The sequence below is a fragment of the Felis catus genome, chromosome X, assembly GCF_018350175.1.
Source record: "Felis catus isolate Fca126 chromosome X, F.catus_Fca126_mat1.0, whole genome shotgun sequence".
In the NCBI taxonomy this organism is placed as follows: domain Eukaryota; kingdom Metazoa; phylum Chordata; class Mammalia; order Carnivora; family Felidae; genus Felis; species Felis catus.
Window position 1 is genome coordinate 48,418,240 of NC_058386.1, and position 16,243 is coordinate 48,434,482.

The 16,243-nt window shown below is 37.9% G+C and overlaps 1 protein-coding gene across 5 annotated transcripts in view; it reads left to right on the top strand.

Annotated features, from left to right (window-relative positions):
- Window positions 1-15,407, top strand: part of RRAGB (Ras related GTP binding B) — a 51,218-nt gene extending 35,811 nt beyond the window's left edge. For all 5 annotated transcript variants that reach the window (XM_023248918.2, XM_023248919.2, XM_006943774.5 and 2 more), the window contains 3 exons: window positions 12,689-12,780; window positions 13,834-13,949; window positions 14,883-15,407. In XM_023248918.2, coding sequence (XP_023104686.1) covers window positions 12,689-12,780; window positions 13,834-13,949; window positions 14,883-14,980 — 306 coding nt within the window. In that variant the 3' untranslated portion in view covers window positions 14,981-15,407. The remainder of the gene's footprint in view (window positions 1-12,688; window positions 12,781-13,833; window positions 13,950-14,882) is intronic.
- The last annotated feature ends 836 nt before the right edge of the window (window positions 15,408-16,243 follow it).

The window sequence follows — 16,243 nt, forward strand, 5'->3', positions numbered from 1 at the left end:
TCAGCCACCCAGTGCCCCAAGTATTGATTTCTAATTCAGTGTCTTTGCTGGTTGTCAGTCTGTTCAACTTTTTTATTTCTTCCTGTTTCAGTTTTGGTAGTTTATATGTTTCTAGGAATATATCCATTTCTTCTAGGCTGTCCAATTTATTGGCATATAGTTTTTCATAATATTCTCATGCTTTTTTATATGGTTGGTTGTTATTTCTCCTGTCTTATTTTATTTATTTGGGTCTTTTCTCCTTTTGTCTTGATCAGACAGCTTAGAGGCTTATCAATTTTATTTTTTTGAAGAATCAGCTCCTGGTTTCATTAATCTGTTCTATTGATTTTTTAATTTTCTTCATCATTTATTTCTGCTCTGATCTTTATTATTTCCTTCCTTCCGCTGGTTTAGGTTTTGTTTGTTGTTCTTCTCTACCTCCTTTTGGTGTAGAGTTAGCTTGTTTGAGATTTTTCTTGCTTCTTGAGGTAGGCTTGTTAAACTTCCTTCTCGAACTGGTTTTGTTGCATCTGAGAGGTTTTGGACCCTTGTTTTGATTTGTTTCCATGTACTTTATTTATTCTTTGATTTTCTGGTTGATCCATTTATTGTTTAGTAGCATGTTCTTTATCTCCTTGTATTTGTAGTCTTTGCCAACTATTTCTTATGCTTGTCTTATAGTTTCATAATGTTGTAGTCAGAAAATATGCAAGGCGCAATTTCGATATTCTTGAATTTGTTGAGGTTTGTTTTGTGGGCTTGAGAAGAATGTATATTCTCTTGTTTTAGGATGGAATGTTCTGAATATATCTATTAAATCCGTGTGTTCCATTATGTCTTTGAAAGCCATTGTTTCCTTGTTGATTTTCTGTTTAAATGATCTGTCCATTGATGTAAGTGTGCTGTAAAGTCCCCTACTATTATTGTATTATTATCAATTAATTCCTTTGTTTGTTATTAACTGCTTTATGTGTTTGGGTGATCCTAGCGTAGGAAGCCTGTAACTAGTTAGTATGCCAGAGCCTTGTTCGTTATTGAAATTAACCAGGAAAATTGCTCCACAAACTAAAACTGGACACCATGCACAGAAATGGGAAAGAGCTATCAGTGTCAGTCCTGTCCATGTCTAAGCTCGGTGAGATTTCTTATGCTGACCCAAATTAAGCCACAGTCTCCAATTCTGGTGGTTCCCTTCCATCAATTCCTTTAAGTTTCAGCTTTGCAACCATACTCTTTCGGGAACCCAAAGACTTTGGTTTCCTACATGCTACCTGGTGGGTCATGGTAATAATTCTGCTGCATCACCAGTCAGCATTGTTCGTGGTTGGAACTATAAAAGTATCAGATCATATTTGAGTAATGACATTCATTCTTTTTTTTAATATGAAATTTATTGTCAAACTGGTTTCCATACAACACCCAGTGCTCATCCCAATAGATATCCTCCTCAATACCCCTCACCCGCCCTCCCCTCCCTCCCAACCCCATCAACCCTCAGTTTGTTCTCAGTTTTTAAGAGTCTCTTCTGTTTTGGCTCCCTCCCTCTCTAACCTGTTTTTTTTCTTCCCCTCCCCCATGGTCTTCTGTTAAGTTTCTCAGGATCCACATAACAGTGAAAACATATGGTATCTGTCTTTCTCTATATGACTTATTTCACTTAGCATAACACTCTCCAGTTCCATCCAGGTTGCTACAAAAGGCCATATTTCATTCTTTCTCATTGCCCCGTAGTATTCCATTGTGTATATAAACCACAATTTCTTTATCCATTCATCAGTTGATGGACATTTAGGCTCTTTCCATAATTTGGCTACTGGTGAAAGTGCTGCTATAAACATTGGGGTACAAGTACCCCTACACATCAGCACTCCTGCATCCCTTGGGTAAATTCCTAGCAGTGCTATTTCTGGGTCATAGGATAGATCTATATTTAATTTTTTGAGGAACCTCCACACTGTTTTCCAGAGCAGCTGCACCAGTTTGCATTCCCACCAACAGTGCAAGAGGGTTCCCGTTTCTCCACATCTTCTTCAGCATCTATAGTCTCCTGATTTGTTCATTTTAGCCACTCTGACTGGCGTGAGGTGGTTTCTGAATGTGGTATTGATTTGTATTTCCCTGATGAGGAGGGACATTGAGCATCTTTTCATGCGCCTGTTGGCCATCTGGATGTCTTCTTTGGAAAAGTGCCTATTCATATTTTCTGCCCATTTCTTCACTGGATTATTTGTTTTTCGGGTGTGGAGTTTGTTGACTTTTTTATAGATTTTGGATACTAGCCCTTTGTCCGATATGTCATTTGCAAATATTTTTTCCCATTCTGTTGGTTGCCTTTTAGTTTTGTTGATTGTTTCCTTTGCAGTGCAAAAGCTTTTTATCTTGATGAAGTCCCAATAGTTCATTTTTCCTTTTAATTCCCTTGCCTTTGGGGATGTGTCAAGTAAGAAATTGCTGTAGCTAAGGTCAGAGAGGTTTTATCCTGCTTTCTCCTCTAGGGTTTTGATGGTTTCCTGTCTCACATTCAGGTCCTTTATCCATTTTGAGTTTGTTTTTGTGAATGGTGTAAGAAAGTGGTCTACTTTCATCCTTCTGCATGTTGCTGTCCAGCTCTCCCAACACCATTTGTTAAAGACACTGTCTTTTTTCCATTGGATATTCGTTCCTGCTTTGTCAAAGATTAGTTGGCCATACTTTTGTGGGTCTAGTTCTGGGGTTTCTATTCTATTCCATTGGTCTATGTGTCTCTTTTTGTGCCAATACCATGCTATCTTGATGATTACAGCTTTGTAGTAGAGGCTAAAGTCTGGGATTGTGATGCCTCCTGCTTTGGTCTTCTTCTTCAATGTTACTTTGGCTATGTGGGGTCTTTTGTTGTTCCATACAAATTTTAGAATTGCTTGTTCTAACTTCGAGAAGAATGCTGGTGCAATTTTGATTGGGATTGCATTGAATGTGTAGATAGCTTTGGGAGTATTGACATTTTAAAACAATATTCTTCCAATCCATGAGCACGGAATATTTTTCCATTTCTTTATATCTTCTTCAGTTTCCTTCATAAGCTTTCTATAGTTTTCAACATGCAGATCTTTTACATCTTTGGTTAGGTTTATTCCTAGGTATTTTATGTTTCTTGGTACAATTGTGAATGGGATCAGTTTCTTTATTTGTCTTTCTGTTGCCTCATTGTTAGTGTATAAGAATGCAACTGATTTCTGTACATTAATTTTGTATCGTGCGACTTTGCTGAATTCATGTATCCATTCTACCAGACTTTTGGTGGAGTCTGTCAGGTTTTCCATGTATAATATCATGTCATCTGCAAAAAGTGAAAGCTTGACTTCATCTTTGCCAATTTTGATGCCTTTGATTTCCTTTTGTTGCCATATTGCTGATGTTAGCACTTCTAGCGCTGTGTGAAACAACAGCGGTTAGAGTGGACAACCCTGTTGTGTTCATGATCTCAGGGGAAAAGCTCTCAGTTTTTCCCCATTGAGGATGATATTAACTGTGGGCGTTTCATAAATGGCTTTTATGATGTTTAAGTATGTTCCTTCTATCCCGACTTTCTCGAGGGATTTTATTAAGAAACGATGCTGAATTTGGTCAAATGCAATATCTGCATCGAATGACAGGATCATCTGCTTCTTTTCTTTTATTAATGTGGTGTATCACCTTGATTGATTTGTGAAGGTTGAACCAGCCCTGCATCCCAGGAATGAATCCCACTTGATCATGGTGAATAATTCTTTTTATATGCTGTTGAATTCAATTTGCTAGTATCCTATTGAGAATTTTTGCAACCATATTCATCAGGGATATTGGCCTGTACTTCTCTTTTTTTTGCTGGGTCTCTCTGATTTAGGAATCAAAGTAATGCTGGCTTCATAGAAGGAGTCTGGAAGTTTTCCTTCCCTTTCTATTTTTTTGGAACAGCTTGAGAAGGCTAGGTATTAGCTCTGCTTTAAATGTCTGGTAGAATTCCCCAGGGAAGCCATCTGGTCCTGGACTCTTACTTGTTGGGAGATTTTTGATAACTGATTCAATTTCTTTGCTGCTTATGGGTCTATTCACATTTCCTTTTCTTCCTGTTTGAGATTTGGAAGTGTGTGGGTGTTCAGGAATTTGTCAGTTTCTTCCAGGCTGTCCAGTTTGTTGGCATAAAATTTTTAACAGTATTCCCTGATAATTGCTTGTATTTCTGAGGGATTGGTTGTAATAATTCCATTTTCATTCATGATTTTATCTATTTGGGTCATCTCCCTTTTCTTTTTAAGAAGCTTGACTAGAGATTTATCAGTTTTGTTCATTTTTTCAAAAAACCAAACTTGTTTTCATTGATCTCCTCTACAATTTTTTTCGATTCTGTATTGTTTATTTCTGCTCTGATCTTTATTATTTCTCTTCTCTGGGTTTGGGGTGTCTTTGCTGTTCTGCTTCTGTTTCCTTTAGGTGTGCTGTTAGATTTTGTATTTGGGATTTTTCTTGTTTCTTGAGATAGGCCTGGATTGCAATGTATTTTCCTCTCAGGACTGCCTTCGCTGCGTCCCAAAGCGTTTGGATTGTTGTATTTTCATCTTCATTTTTTTCCATATATTTTTTAATTTCTTTTTTAATTGCCTGGTTGACCCATTCCTTCTTTAGTAGGGTCTTCTTTAACTTCCATGCTTTTGGAGGTTTTCCAGACTTTTTCCTGTGGTTGATTTCAAGTTTCATAGCATTGTTGTCTGAAAGTGTGCATGGTATGATCTCTGTTCTTTTATACTTATGAAGGGCTGTTTTGTGACCTACTACATGATCTATCTTGGAGAATGTTCCATGTGCACTCGAGAAGAAAGTATATTCTGTTGCTTTGGGATGTAGAGTTCTAAATATATCTGTCAGGTCCATCTGATCCAATGTATCATTCAGGGCCCTTGTTTCTTTGTTGATCCTGTGTTTAATTGATCTATCCATTGTTTTTAAAAAAAATTTTTTTTTAACGTTTATTTATTTTTGGGACAGAGAGAGACAGAGCATGAACAGGGGAGGGGCAGAGAGAGAGGGAAACACAGAATTGGAAACAGGCTCCAGGCTCTGAGCCATCAGCCCAGAGCCTGACGCGGGGCTCGAACTCACGGACCGCGAGATCGTGACCTGGGTGAAGTTGGACGCTTAACCGACTGCACCACCCAGGCGCCCCAATCTATCCATTGTTTTAAGTGGAGTATTAAAGTCCCCTGAAATTGCCACATTCTTATCAATAAGGTTGCTTATGTTTGTGATTAATTCTTTTATATATTTGGGGGCTCCTGTGTTTGTTGCATAGACATTTATAATTGTAAGCTCTTCCTGATGGATAGTCCCTGTAATTATTATATAATGCCCTTTTTCATCTCTTGTTACAACCTTTAATTTAAAGTCTAGTTTGTCTGATATAAGTATGGCTACTCTAGCTTTCTTTTGACTTCCAGTGGCATGATAGATAGTTCTCCATCTCCTCACTTTCAATCTGAAGGTGTCCTCAGTTTTAAAATGAGTCCCTTGTAGGATGTGAGGGCAATCTGGCTGGGATATCTGTCACCCCATTGATCGCCAGGGTTGATTCGGCTGATCTGGCTGGTTAGACAGGTGTCCCCTTCCTCCCTCACCACTCCATGTGCGCCCCTCCCGAAGCTGCGCTCTTGGTCGAGGAGGACGACCTTCCCCGATAGAGGAGGACCGTTCTTTGGTCAAGGGTATACGAGTAGCTGCGTTCCCATGCTAGAGCCTCCAAACAAGCTCTCAAGGTCCATTTGTAGGAGAACATAGGGTAGTCAAGCTTCCAAGACTCCAGACACATCCAGTTGAGGTGCTGCACGTGGCAGTCTGCCTTTCTTTGAAAAATAAAATAAAATAAAATAAAATAAAATAAAATAAAATAAAATAAAATATAAAATAAAATAAAATGAGTCTCTTGTAGACAGCAAATAGATGGGTCTTGTTTTTTTATGCATTCTGATACCCTATGTCTTTTGGTTGGAGCATTTAGTCTATTTACATTATTATAGAAAGGTATGGGTTTAGAGTCATTGTGATGTCTGTAGGTTTCATGCTTGTAGTGATGTCCCTGGTACTTTGTGGTCCTTGCAACATTTCACTCACAGAGTCCCCCTTAGGATCTTTTGTAGGGCTTGTTTAGTGGTGATGAATTCCTTCAGTTTTTGTTTGTTGGGAAGACCTTTATCTCTCCTTCTATTCTGAATGACAGACTTGCTGGATAATGGATTCTCAGCTGTATATTTTTTTCTGTTCATCACATTGAAGATTTCCTGCCATTCCTTTCTGGCCTGCCAAGTTTCACTAGGTCTGCCAGTAGTCTTATGGGTCTCCCTTTATAAGTTAGAGCATGTTTATCCCTAGCTGCTTTCAGAATTTTTTCTTTCCTTGCATTTTGCCAGTTTCACTATGATATGTCCTGCAGAAGATTGATTCAAGTATGTCTGAAGGGAGTTCTCTGTGCCTCTTGGATTTCAATGCCTTTTTCCTTCCCCAGATCAGGGAAGTTCTCAACTATGATTTGTTCAAGTGCATCTTCAGCCCCTTTCTCTCTCTCTTCCTCTTCTGGAATTCCTATGATATGGATATTGTTCCCTTTGATTGCATCACTTAGTTCTCTAATTCTCCCCTCATACTCCTGGATTTTTTTATCTCTATCTCAGCTTTTTTTCCATAATTTTATCTTCTTTTTTTATTTAATTTTATTTTTTATTTTTTAAAATTTACATCCAAATTAGTTAGTATATACTGAAGCAATGATTTCAGTAGATTCCTTAATGCCCCTTACCCATTTAGCCCATGCCCCCTCCCACAATCCCTCCAGCTACCCTCAGTTTGTTTTCCATATTTATGAGTCTCTTCTGTTCTGTCCCCCTCCGTTTTTATATTATTTTTGTTTCCCTTTCCTTATGTTCATCTGTTTTGTCTCTTTAAGTCCTCATATGAGTGAAGTCATACGATTTTTGTCTTTTCTGACTAATTTCACTCAGCATAATACCCTTCAGTTCCATCCATGTAGTTGCAAATGGCAAGATTTCATTCTTTTTGATTGCCGAGTAATACTCCATTGTATATATATACCACATCTTTATCCATTCATTCACCGATGGACTTTTGGGCTCTTTCCATACTTTGGCTGTTGTTGATAGTGCTGCTATAAACATGGGGGTGCATGTGTTGCTTCGAAACAGCACACCTGTATCCCTTGGATAAATGCCTAGTAGTGCAACTGCTGGGTCGTAGGGTAGTTCTATTTTTAGTTTTTTGAGAAACCTCAAAAAACTTAGTGGGTGCACCAGCTTGCATTCCCAGCAACAATGCAAAAGAGATCCTCTTTCTCCGTGTCCTTGCCAACATCTGTTGTTGCCTGAGTTGTTAATGTTAGCCATTCTGACAGTTGTAAGGTGGTATCTCATTGTGGTTTTGATTTGTATTTCCCTGATGATGAGAGATGTGGAGCATTGTTTCATGTGTCAGCTGGCCAGTGGCCATACACACTTCATTGGAGAAGTGTCTATTCATGTCTTTCACCCATTTCTTCAATGGATTATTTGTTTTTGGTTGTTGAGTTTGATAAGTTCTTTGTAGATTTTGGATACTAACCCTTTATCTGATATGTCATTTGCCAATATGTTCTCCCATTTTGTCGGTTGCCTTTTAGTTTTGCTGATTGTGTCCTTTGCTGTGCAGAAGCTTGTTATTTTGATTAGGTCCCAGTAGTTCATTTTTGCTTTGGTTTTTCTTGCCTCCAGAGATGTCTTGAGTAATAAATTGCTGCAGGCAAGATCAAAGAGGGTTTTGCCTGCTTTCTTTTCGAGGATTTTGATGGCTTCCTGTCTTGCATTGAGGTCTTTCATCCACTTTGAGTTTGTTTTTGTGTATGGTGTAAGAAAGTGGTCCAGGTTCGTTCTTCTGCATGTCGCTGTCCAGTTTTTCCAGCACTACTTGCTGAAAAGACTGTCTTTATTCCATTGGATATTCTTTCCTGCTTTGTCAAAGATTAGCTGCCCATACGTTTGTGAGTCCATTTCTGGGTTCTCTATTCTGTTCCATTGATCTGAATGTCTGTTCTTCTGCCATTACCATACTGTCTTGATGATTACAGCTTTGTGGTATAGCTTGAAGTCTGGCATTGTGATGCGTCCTGCTTTGGTTTTCTTTTTCAAGATTGCTTTGACTATTTGGAGTCTTTTCTGGTTCCATACAAATTTTGGGATTATTTTTTCTAGTTCTGTGAAGAATACTGGTGTTACTTTGATAGGGATCGCATTGAATATGTAGATTGCTTTGGGTAGTATTGAGACTTTAACAATATTTGTTCTTCCTATCCAGGAGCATGGAATCTTTTTCCATTTCTTTGTGTCTTCTTCAGTTTCTTTCATCTGCTTTCTATAGTTTTCAGTGTATAGATTTTTCACATCTTTGGTTAGATTTATTCCTAGGTAATTTATGGTTTTTGGTACAACTGTAAATGGGATTAATTCCTTGATTTCTCTTTCTGTCACTTCATTGTTGGTGTATAGGAATGCAACCGATTTCTGTGCATTGATTTTATATCCCACAACTTTGCTGAATTTATGAATCAGTTCTAGCTGTTTTTTGGTGGAATCTTTTGGGTTTTCCATATAGAGTATCATGTCACCTGTGACGAGTGAAAGTTTGACTTCCTCCTGGTCGATTTGGATGCCTTTTATTTCTTTGTGTTGTGTGATTGCAGAGGCTAAGACTTCCAATACTAATTTGAATAACAGTGGCGAGAGTGGATATCCCTGTCTTGTTCCTGACCTTAGGGGGAAAGCTCTCAGTTTTTCCCCATTGAGAATGTATTAGCATTGGGTTGCTTGTATATGTCTTTTATGATCTCGAGGTATCCTCCTTCTATCCCTACTTTCTTGAGGGTTTTTATCAAGAAAGGATGCTGTATTTTGTCAAATGCTGTCTCTGCATCTATTGAGAGGATCATATGCTTCTTGTCCTTTCTTTTATTGATGTGATGAGTCACATTAATTGTTTTGAGGATATTGAACCAGCCCTGCATCCTAGGTATAAATCCCACTTGGTCGTGGTGAATAATTTTTTTAATGTATTGTTGGATCCGGTTGGCTAATATCTTGTTGAGGATTTTTGCATCCATGTTCATCACGGAAATTGGTCTATAATTCTCCGTTTTAGTGGGGTCTGTGTCTGGTTTTGGAATCAAGGTAATGCTGGCTTCATAGAAAGAGTTTGGAAGTTTTCCTTCCATTCAATTTTTTGGAACAGTTTCAAGAGAATAAGTGTTAACTCTTCCTTAAATGTTTGGTAGAATTTCCCTGGAAAGCCATCTGGCTCTGGACTCTAGTTTTTGTCAGATTTTTTATTACTAATTCGATTTCCTTACTGGTTATGGGTCTGTTCAAATTTTCTATTTCTTCCTGTTTCAGTTTTGGTAGTGTATGTTTCTAGGAATTTGTCCATTTCTCCCAGATTTCCAATTTTGTTGGCATATAATTGCTCATAATATTCTCTTATTATTGTTTTTATTTCTGTTGTGTTGGTTGTGATTTCTACTCTGTCATTCTTGATTTTATTTATTTGGGTCCTTTCCTTTTTCTTCTTAATCAAACTGGCTATTGGTTTATTAATTTTGTTAATTATTTCAAAGAACCAGCTTCTGGTTTCATTGATCTGTTCTACTCTTTTTTTGGTTTCGATAGCATTAATTTTTGCTCTAATCTTTATTATTTCCTGTCTTCTGCTGGTTTTAGGTTTTATTTGCTGTTCTTGTTCCAGCTCCTTAAGGCATAAGGTTATGTTGTGTATATGAGATCTTTCTTCCTTCTTTAGCAAGGCCTGGATTGGTATATTCTTTCCTCTTATGACCACCTTTGCTGCGTCCCAGAGGTTTTGGGTTGTGGTGCTATCATTTTAATTGACTTCCATATACTTTTTAATTTCTTCTTTAACTGCTTGGTTAGCCCATTCATTCTTTAGTAGGATTTTCTTCAGTCTCCAATAGTTGTTACCTTTCCAAATTTTTCTTGTGGTTGATTTGGAGTTTCATAGCATTGTGGTCTGAAAATATGCATGGTATGATCTCGATCCTTTTGTACTTACTTAGGGCTAATTTGTGTCCCAGTATATGGTCTATTCTGGAGAACGTTCCATGTGCACTGGAGAAGAATGTATGCATAATTTTATCTTCCAATTCACCAATCTCTCCTCTGCCTCTTCATTACGAGCTGTGGTCCCCTCCATTATATTTGCACCTCATTTATAGCATTTTTTAGCTCCTCATGTCTATTTCTTAGTCCCTTTATCTCTGTAGCAACAGATTCTTTGGTGTCCTCTATGCTTTTTTCAAGCCCAGCAATTAATTTTATGATTATTATTCTAAATTATTGTTCCATTAGATTGCTTAAGTCATTTTTGATCAATTCATTAGCTGTTTCTACTTCCTGGAGTTTCTTTTGAGGAGAGTTCTTCCGTTTAGTCATTTTGGGTACTTCCTGGGGTGGCGCTGAACTGCAGGGCACTTCCCCTGTGCTGTCTGGAGTAACTTGTGTTGGTGGGTGGGGCCACAGTCAGATTTGATGTCTGTCCCCAGCCCACCACTGGGGCCACAGTCAGACTGGTGTGTACCTTTATCTTCTCCTTTCCTAGGGGAAGGACTCACTGTGGAGTGGTGTGGCTCCTGTCCAGGCTACTTATACACTGCCAGGCTTGTGGTGCTGCTTTGATGGGATCTGTTGTATTAGCTGGGGTGTATCTGCAAGGTGCACAGGGGCAGGAGGGGCAGGCTAAGCTTGCTTTGCTGTCTGTGGTCCCCTGTGGGAGGGGCCCTGCAGCACTGGGAGGGAGGCAGACCTGTCGTAGGGATGGATCCACAGAAGCACAGCTGTGGGTGTTGGCGCAGTTCAAGCAAGTTTGGTGATGGAAAATGGTTCCTTTTGGGTTTACAGCTGGGGGATGGGAGAGGGAGATGGTTCTTGCCAGCACCTTTGTTCCCCTGCCAAGCTGAGCTCTGTCTTCCCGGGATTAACAACTCTCCCTCCTGGTGTCCTCTCGCCCTCCTGCTCTCCAAGCAGAGCTTTTGACTTTTAACATTCCAGATGTTAAGTCTCGATGGCTGTCAGAACTCACCGAGTCCGGCCCCTCCGCTTTTGTATGCCAGACTTCAGGGGCTCTGCCTTGCCGGGTGGACTACCTTTCCACCACCCCGGGTCCCTCCCTCCGGTCCGTGTAGCACGCACCGCCTCTCCACCCTTTCTGCCCTCTTCCATGAGTCCTCTTGGCTACGCTTGGCTCCAGAGAGTCCATTCTGCTAGTCTTCTGTTGGTTTTCTGGGTTATTTAGGCAGGTGTGGGTGGAATCTATGTGATCAGCAGGACAAGGTGAGCCCAGTATCCTCCTATGCTGCCATCTTCCCCTGGATCCCACCCAATACATTCGACATTGATTCTTGAGTAATGAAAACATTCTGGGCAAATAATTTTACTCTTGTCCATCTTGCACCAGTCCAAGAATTTCACTTGTAGTGCTGCAATATGAATGTCCCTGGCTATTCCTCTTAATTATGCCCTCAGTTCCAGAAACCAACAGAATAGAACTGCAGTCTTATTCCATTATTCCTGGCTTCTGTATCTATGTGACTCCAGCCTGCTTTGAACATTCTAATTGTTTCAGAGTAAATGCCTCAGGCCCCATGGGACACTCAGCTAACAACATGTAGGGGGCACTGGTAGGAAAGGGGCAGGGACATGCAGGGGTTCTCCTCAAGGCATACTTAAGATTTTTAAATGTGATGCCAAAAGCTACTTAGGTATAGCCTTCATTAAAATCAGTACACTAGGGGGGCGCCTGAGTGGTTCAGTCAGTTAGGTGTCTGACTTTGGCTCAGGTCATGATCCACAGTTTGTGGGTTCGAGCCCCACGTCTGGCTCTGTGCTGACAGCTCAGAGCCTAGAGCCTGCTTCAGATTCTGTGTCTCCCTCTCTCTCTGCCCTTCCTCTACTTATGCGCTGTCTCTCTCTCTCTCTGTGTGAAAAATGAATATACCTTAAAAAAATAAATAAACATTAAAAATCTGTTAAAAAATCAGTACATTATGTACATCTGAAGAACCACTAAAAATATTTAATTTTTTTAAATTTGTACTTTTTAAAAAACTTTTAATGTTTATTTATTTTTTGAGAGACAAAGTATGAGTGGGGGAGGGGATGAGAGAGAGGGAGTCACAGAATCCCAAGCAAGCTCCAGACTCTGAGCTGTCAGCACAGAGCCCAACATGGGGCTCGAACTCAGGAACCACAAGATCATGACCTGAGCCAAAGTCAGATGCTTACCCGATTGACCACCCAAGTGCCCCTAATTTGTACTTTTTAAATCAAAAACATCCTGTGAAATACTGAAATAAGATGACCATTTAATTAACATAAATGAGAAATAACAGCAGTGAAACCAAAATAGGTAATATTTTAATGTCCAATAAAATTATAAATGAACACTACTGTATAGGTTATCCATAGGGATGTTGAAATTATGCAGTACATTGGCAGGATATGGGAGAGAAGAAGAGACAGTAAGGCTGGGTGCCAAGTCTATCCTGAAAATCAGGGTGACCAAGAAACTGACAGAGGTCTAACTTGAGGATTAAGTAGCAGAAGGTGATATGACTACTTTGCATATTTAAGAGTATTGCTTTTTTTCATAGGTGATTTCTCACTATCACTGTAAAGAGCAGCGTGATGCCCACAGATTTGAGAAAATCAGCAACATTATTAAGCAATTTAAGCTGAGCTGCAGGTAAGAGATCTTTTGTGATCTATTTATGTCTGGAAAAAGTTGTCACTTTTGAGAGGTTCAGATAACCACAGTAGATTGCACTTTTGTGCTCAGAGTAGTTCTTTTAATTGAAAAGAAAGCTAAACTCTAAGGGAGCTTACAGTTGGTTCAGGTGAAAGTCATTGTCCTTTAATTCAAACTCAACTGATACAGAAGAAGCATGTGAAAAATATCTAAGCAGAAAAACCTTTTGAGATATTCGATACTATGTAGGAAGAAATAAACAGAAAATACCCAAGGGAGTTTTAAAAAAGAAGAAAGGAGAATTTACCCTACCAAATAAAAATTTTGCTATAATACTATAGTAATTAAAATAGTGAGATACTGATTCAGGAATGGTACAGAATACAGTCTTGAAATGTCTAATCATGTTGTCTCACTTTTGATTAAATACGGTTTGAATCTTAGCATTGTGAATATAGGAAGAAGGAATGGCTGAACATTATAATTTAGTAAATATGTAATAATCAAAATCCTTATCCTGGTAAAACTTTGATGCCCAGACAATAGAAAAAGTATAAGTTTACTCTTTTTATGTCTTAGCACACTGTGAGACTTACTGGCATGTTTATGCTAACATTTTTAAGAAGAAATAGCAAATGGCATGCAAATATAATTACCTTGTTTGTTTTTAAAGAAATGGGATCATTTCTCTAATTTCAATATAATGAACATTCAAAAATAGTTATTAATCACAATGATAGGAAAATTTCAACCTAAACTTCTTAAATATTAGAGAAATCTTTTGTAATCTGTTATTTTAACATGGATCTAGGTCTAAGCCCATTTCACAGTCAATGTCAAGTCCTAATCCACTTTCTAAGTCACTTTCCAAAACATAGTAAATTTAGCATTAGAGTTTCCTTGGAAAACAAAGTGAAGTTAGTGATTAACTGTCTTAATGAAGTGGTGAATCAAGGTATAATGCTATTGAATGTTCAACATACAAAGTAAGAATTTTTTATATTGCTATTATTTTATGTTCTTTACTACTTTTTCTCATTTCACTTATAGCAAGCTAGCTGCTTCTTTCCAGAGCATGGAAGTCAGGAACTCTAACTTTGCTGCTTTCATTGACATCTTTACATCCAACACTTATGTGATGGTCGTGATGTCTGATCCATCCATTCGTAAGTTCAAACTTAGCTGACATAGATTTAAAGCTTCATTCTTTAAACTAATTGCCCTAGAGGTAGTACTTTATTAGATAATGAACAAACATCTTGTAGTGGGGATGGTTGCACAGCAGTGGGAATATACTTAATGCCACTGACCTGTATATTTTTAAATGGTTAGAATGGTAAATTTCTTGTTATATGTATTATTTACCACAATAAAAAAGCTATTTTAGTACTAGTAATAACTAGTTTTTTGTTTACTAAACTTATATTTTGAAGCTTAAAAATAATTTAGATTTGTTTTTTTTTTCTTCATGAAATTTCAGAAATCAAGGTACTAAATCTAGGGATTTTAAAGAAAAGAGAACCCATATGTATGATTTATGCTTCATATAGTATAAATTTTCAAAAGACTAATCAGTCTAAGCTCTGGATTACTAAATGCTGAACCATTTTATATGTCACTGTATATTCCTAAATACTATATTCCCACATTTGTACCCTGGGCATAAAAGGATGTATTTGGTACTTCCATGCCATAATAGCCATGTTCATCATAACTACTGAAATAAAGGTTCTAGCAGTGTTTCCAGGATGTTCCCAGAAGTTTAAATAAATTATCTCTGATCCACTGGCTTTTCCTACTTAGGTTAATATTAAAATACAACATAACATAATGGGTTTTATTCTAAAAATGAACCAAAAAAAGATTTGGAAATTTTATTTTGGAAATATATTTAAATATAAACAAGTCTTCTGCTTATTCAGAAAAATTAAATCATAGTTAACTTGGGACCTCCTATTCCTGTATGTTCTCTGTGACCTATTTTGAGAGATTTGGCTCTCTTTTGTTTATTTATTTGTTTTTACTAGTCAGACATTCCGTTGGCTGCTTGTATTTATTATGTTTGGTATCTCTTCCACCCCTACCCTCCCTACCCTCAGCTTCTGCAGCTACTCTGATCAACATCCGCAATGCCAGGAAACACTTTGAAAAGCTGGAGAGAGTGGATGGACCAAAACAGTGTCTCCTCATGCGCTAAACATTGCCACATGTTGTTTCAAAAAATTTTGAAATACTGTTTCTTAATTAATCTTAATGTTGTATTCATATATGTAGGCTCTGAAATGTGATGCTTACCACTTGTGTATTTCTTCCCCACATCAGTCTTAACGTTTAACCTTGAATGCTATTTACTAAAATAGCCAGTGAGAAGTTAGAAAATGAGCTGTTCATGGACTTGATGTGACATAAAAGTATGTGATATGTAAGTGTTCTGATAACAAGATTCTAATAGTGTGTGTTCTGATAACCTGGTTCTAATAGTTGTGTATGCCATAGCCTTTTCCAACATCATCTTGTATTCCTCATTGGATAGTAACCTATAAGTTTGGAATATTACTAATTTCTCAGCATGCATTAAAATTATTCCTTAACTTCAACTGTAAATAAACTTTTGCTGTTAGGGATTTCAGTGTCTGTTTTCTTTTCCTTGTCTTTTCAACTTTTTCCCTAAGAAAGAGCAAATGAATTTCATAGTTATCCTATGGGGAGGGGATCTGCTGTTTGGGAAATATTATAGAATAAAGTTGGATAGGAAGGATGGAGGCAGATTATAGTCTTAAAGTTAGAAGAGTTTAGATATTATGTGATAGGAAATAGGATACCATTGTAGGTTTTTGAGGAGGGAATTATGTGAAAGGAATTTTGAAAGAAAATTAACCCTGACTATATGGGCTGACTGGTGGCAGCTGGAGAAGCTGTGGCAGTAATATAGGCCTGAGGTGTGTTGAAAGCTTCTTCTAGGTTGCAGCTGGAGAAGCAATGAATAAAAAGTTGAGGGAAAAGAGATAAGATTTATGAGATATAAGTATTCTTTCTCTGTGGTCCAGGAATGGTTAACTTTATGTATCCCATTACATCTAATGGGATGTATCCCATTACATCTAATTATCCCATAATTACACTATGCTGATCAAGTAATATTAAAATATTTTTCAAGAAGTTGTGTTTTATTTCATCGCCTAATGAAAAGATGAAGCATTGTTAACTAGGAGAAAAGGAGCTTGATAACACTAACTAGAATTATTCAAAGCTCTTTATCTGCTTCTGTAGATACAATAAAAGAACACAAAAACATTTGGTAAATCTATAACACAGTGTATTCATCTCATTTCTCTTTTCTCTATATCATGAAGAAAACTTCTAGACCAACAGAACCTCACCCTTCCCAATCTTATCATCCTCAGTTGGGAGAAGTAGTTTTCACTAAGCAGTGAAGAACATGGTTTTTAGGTAGTCTACA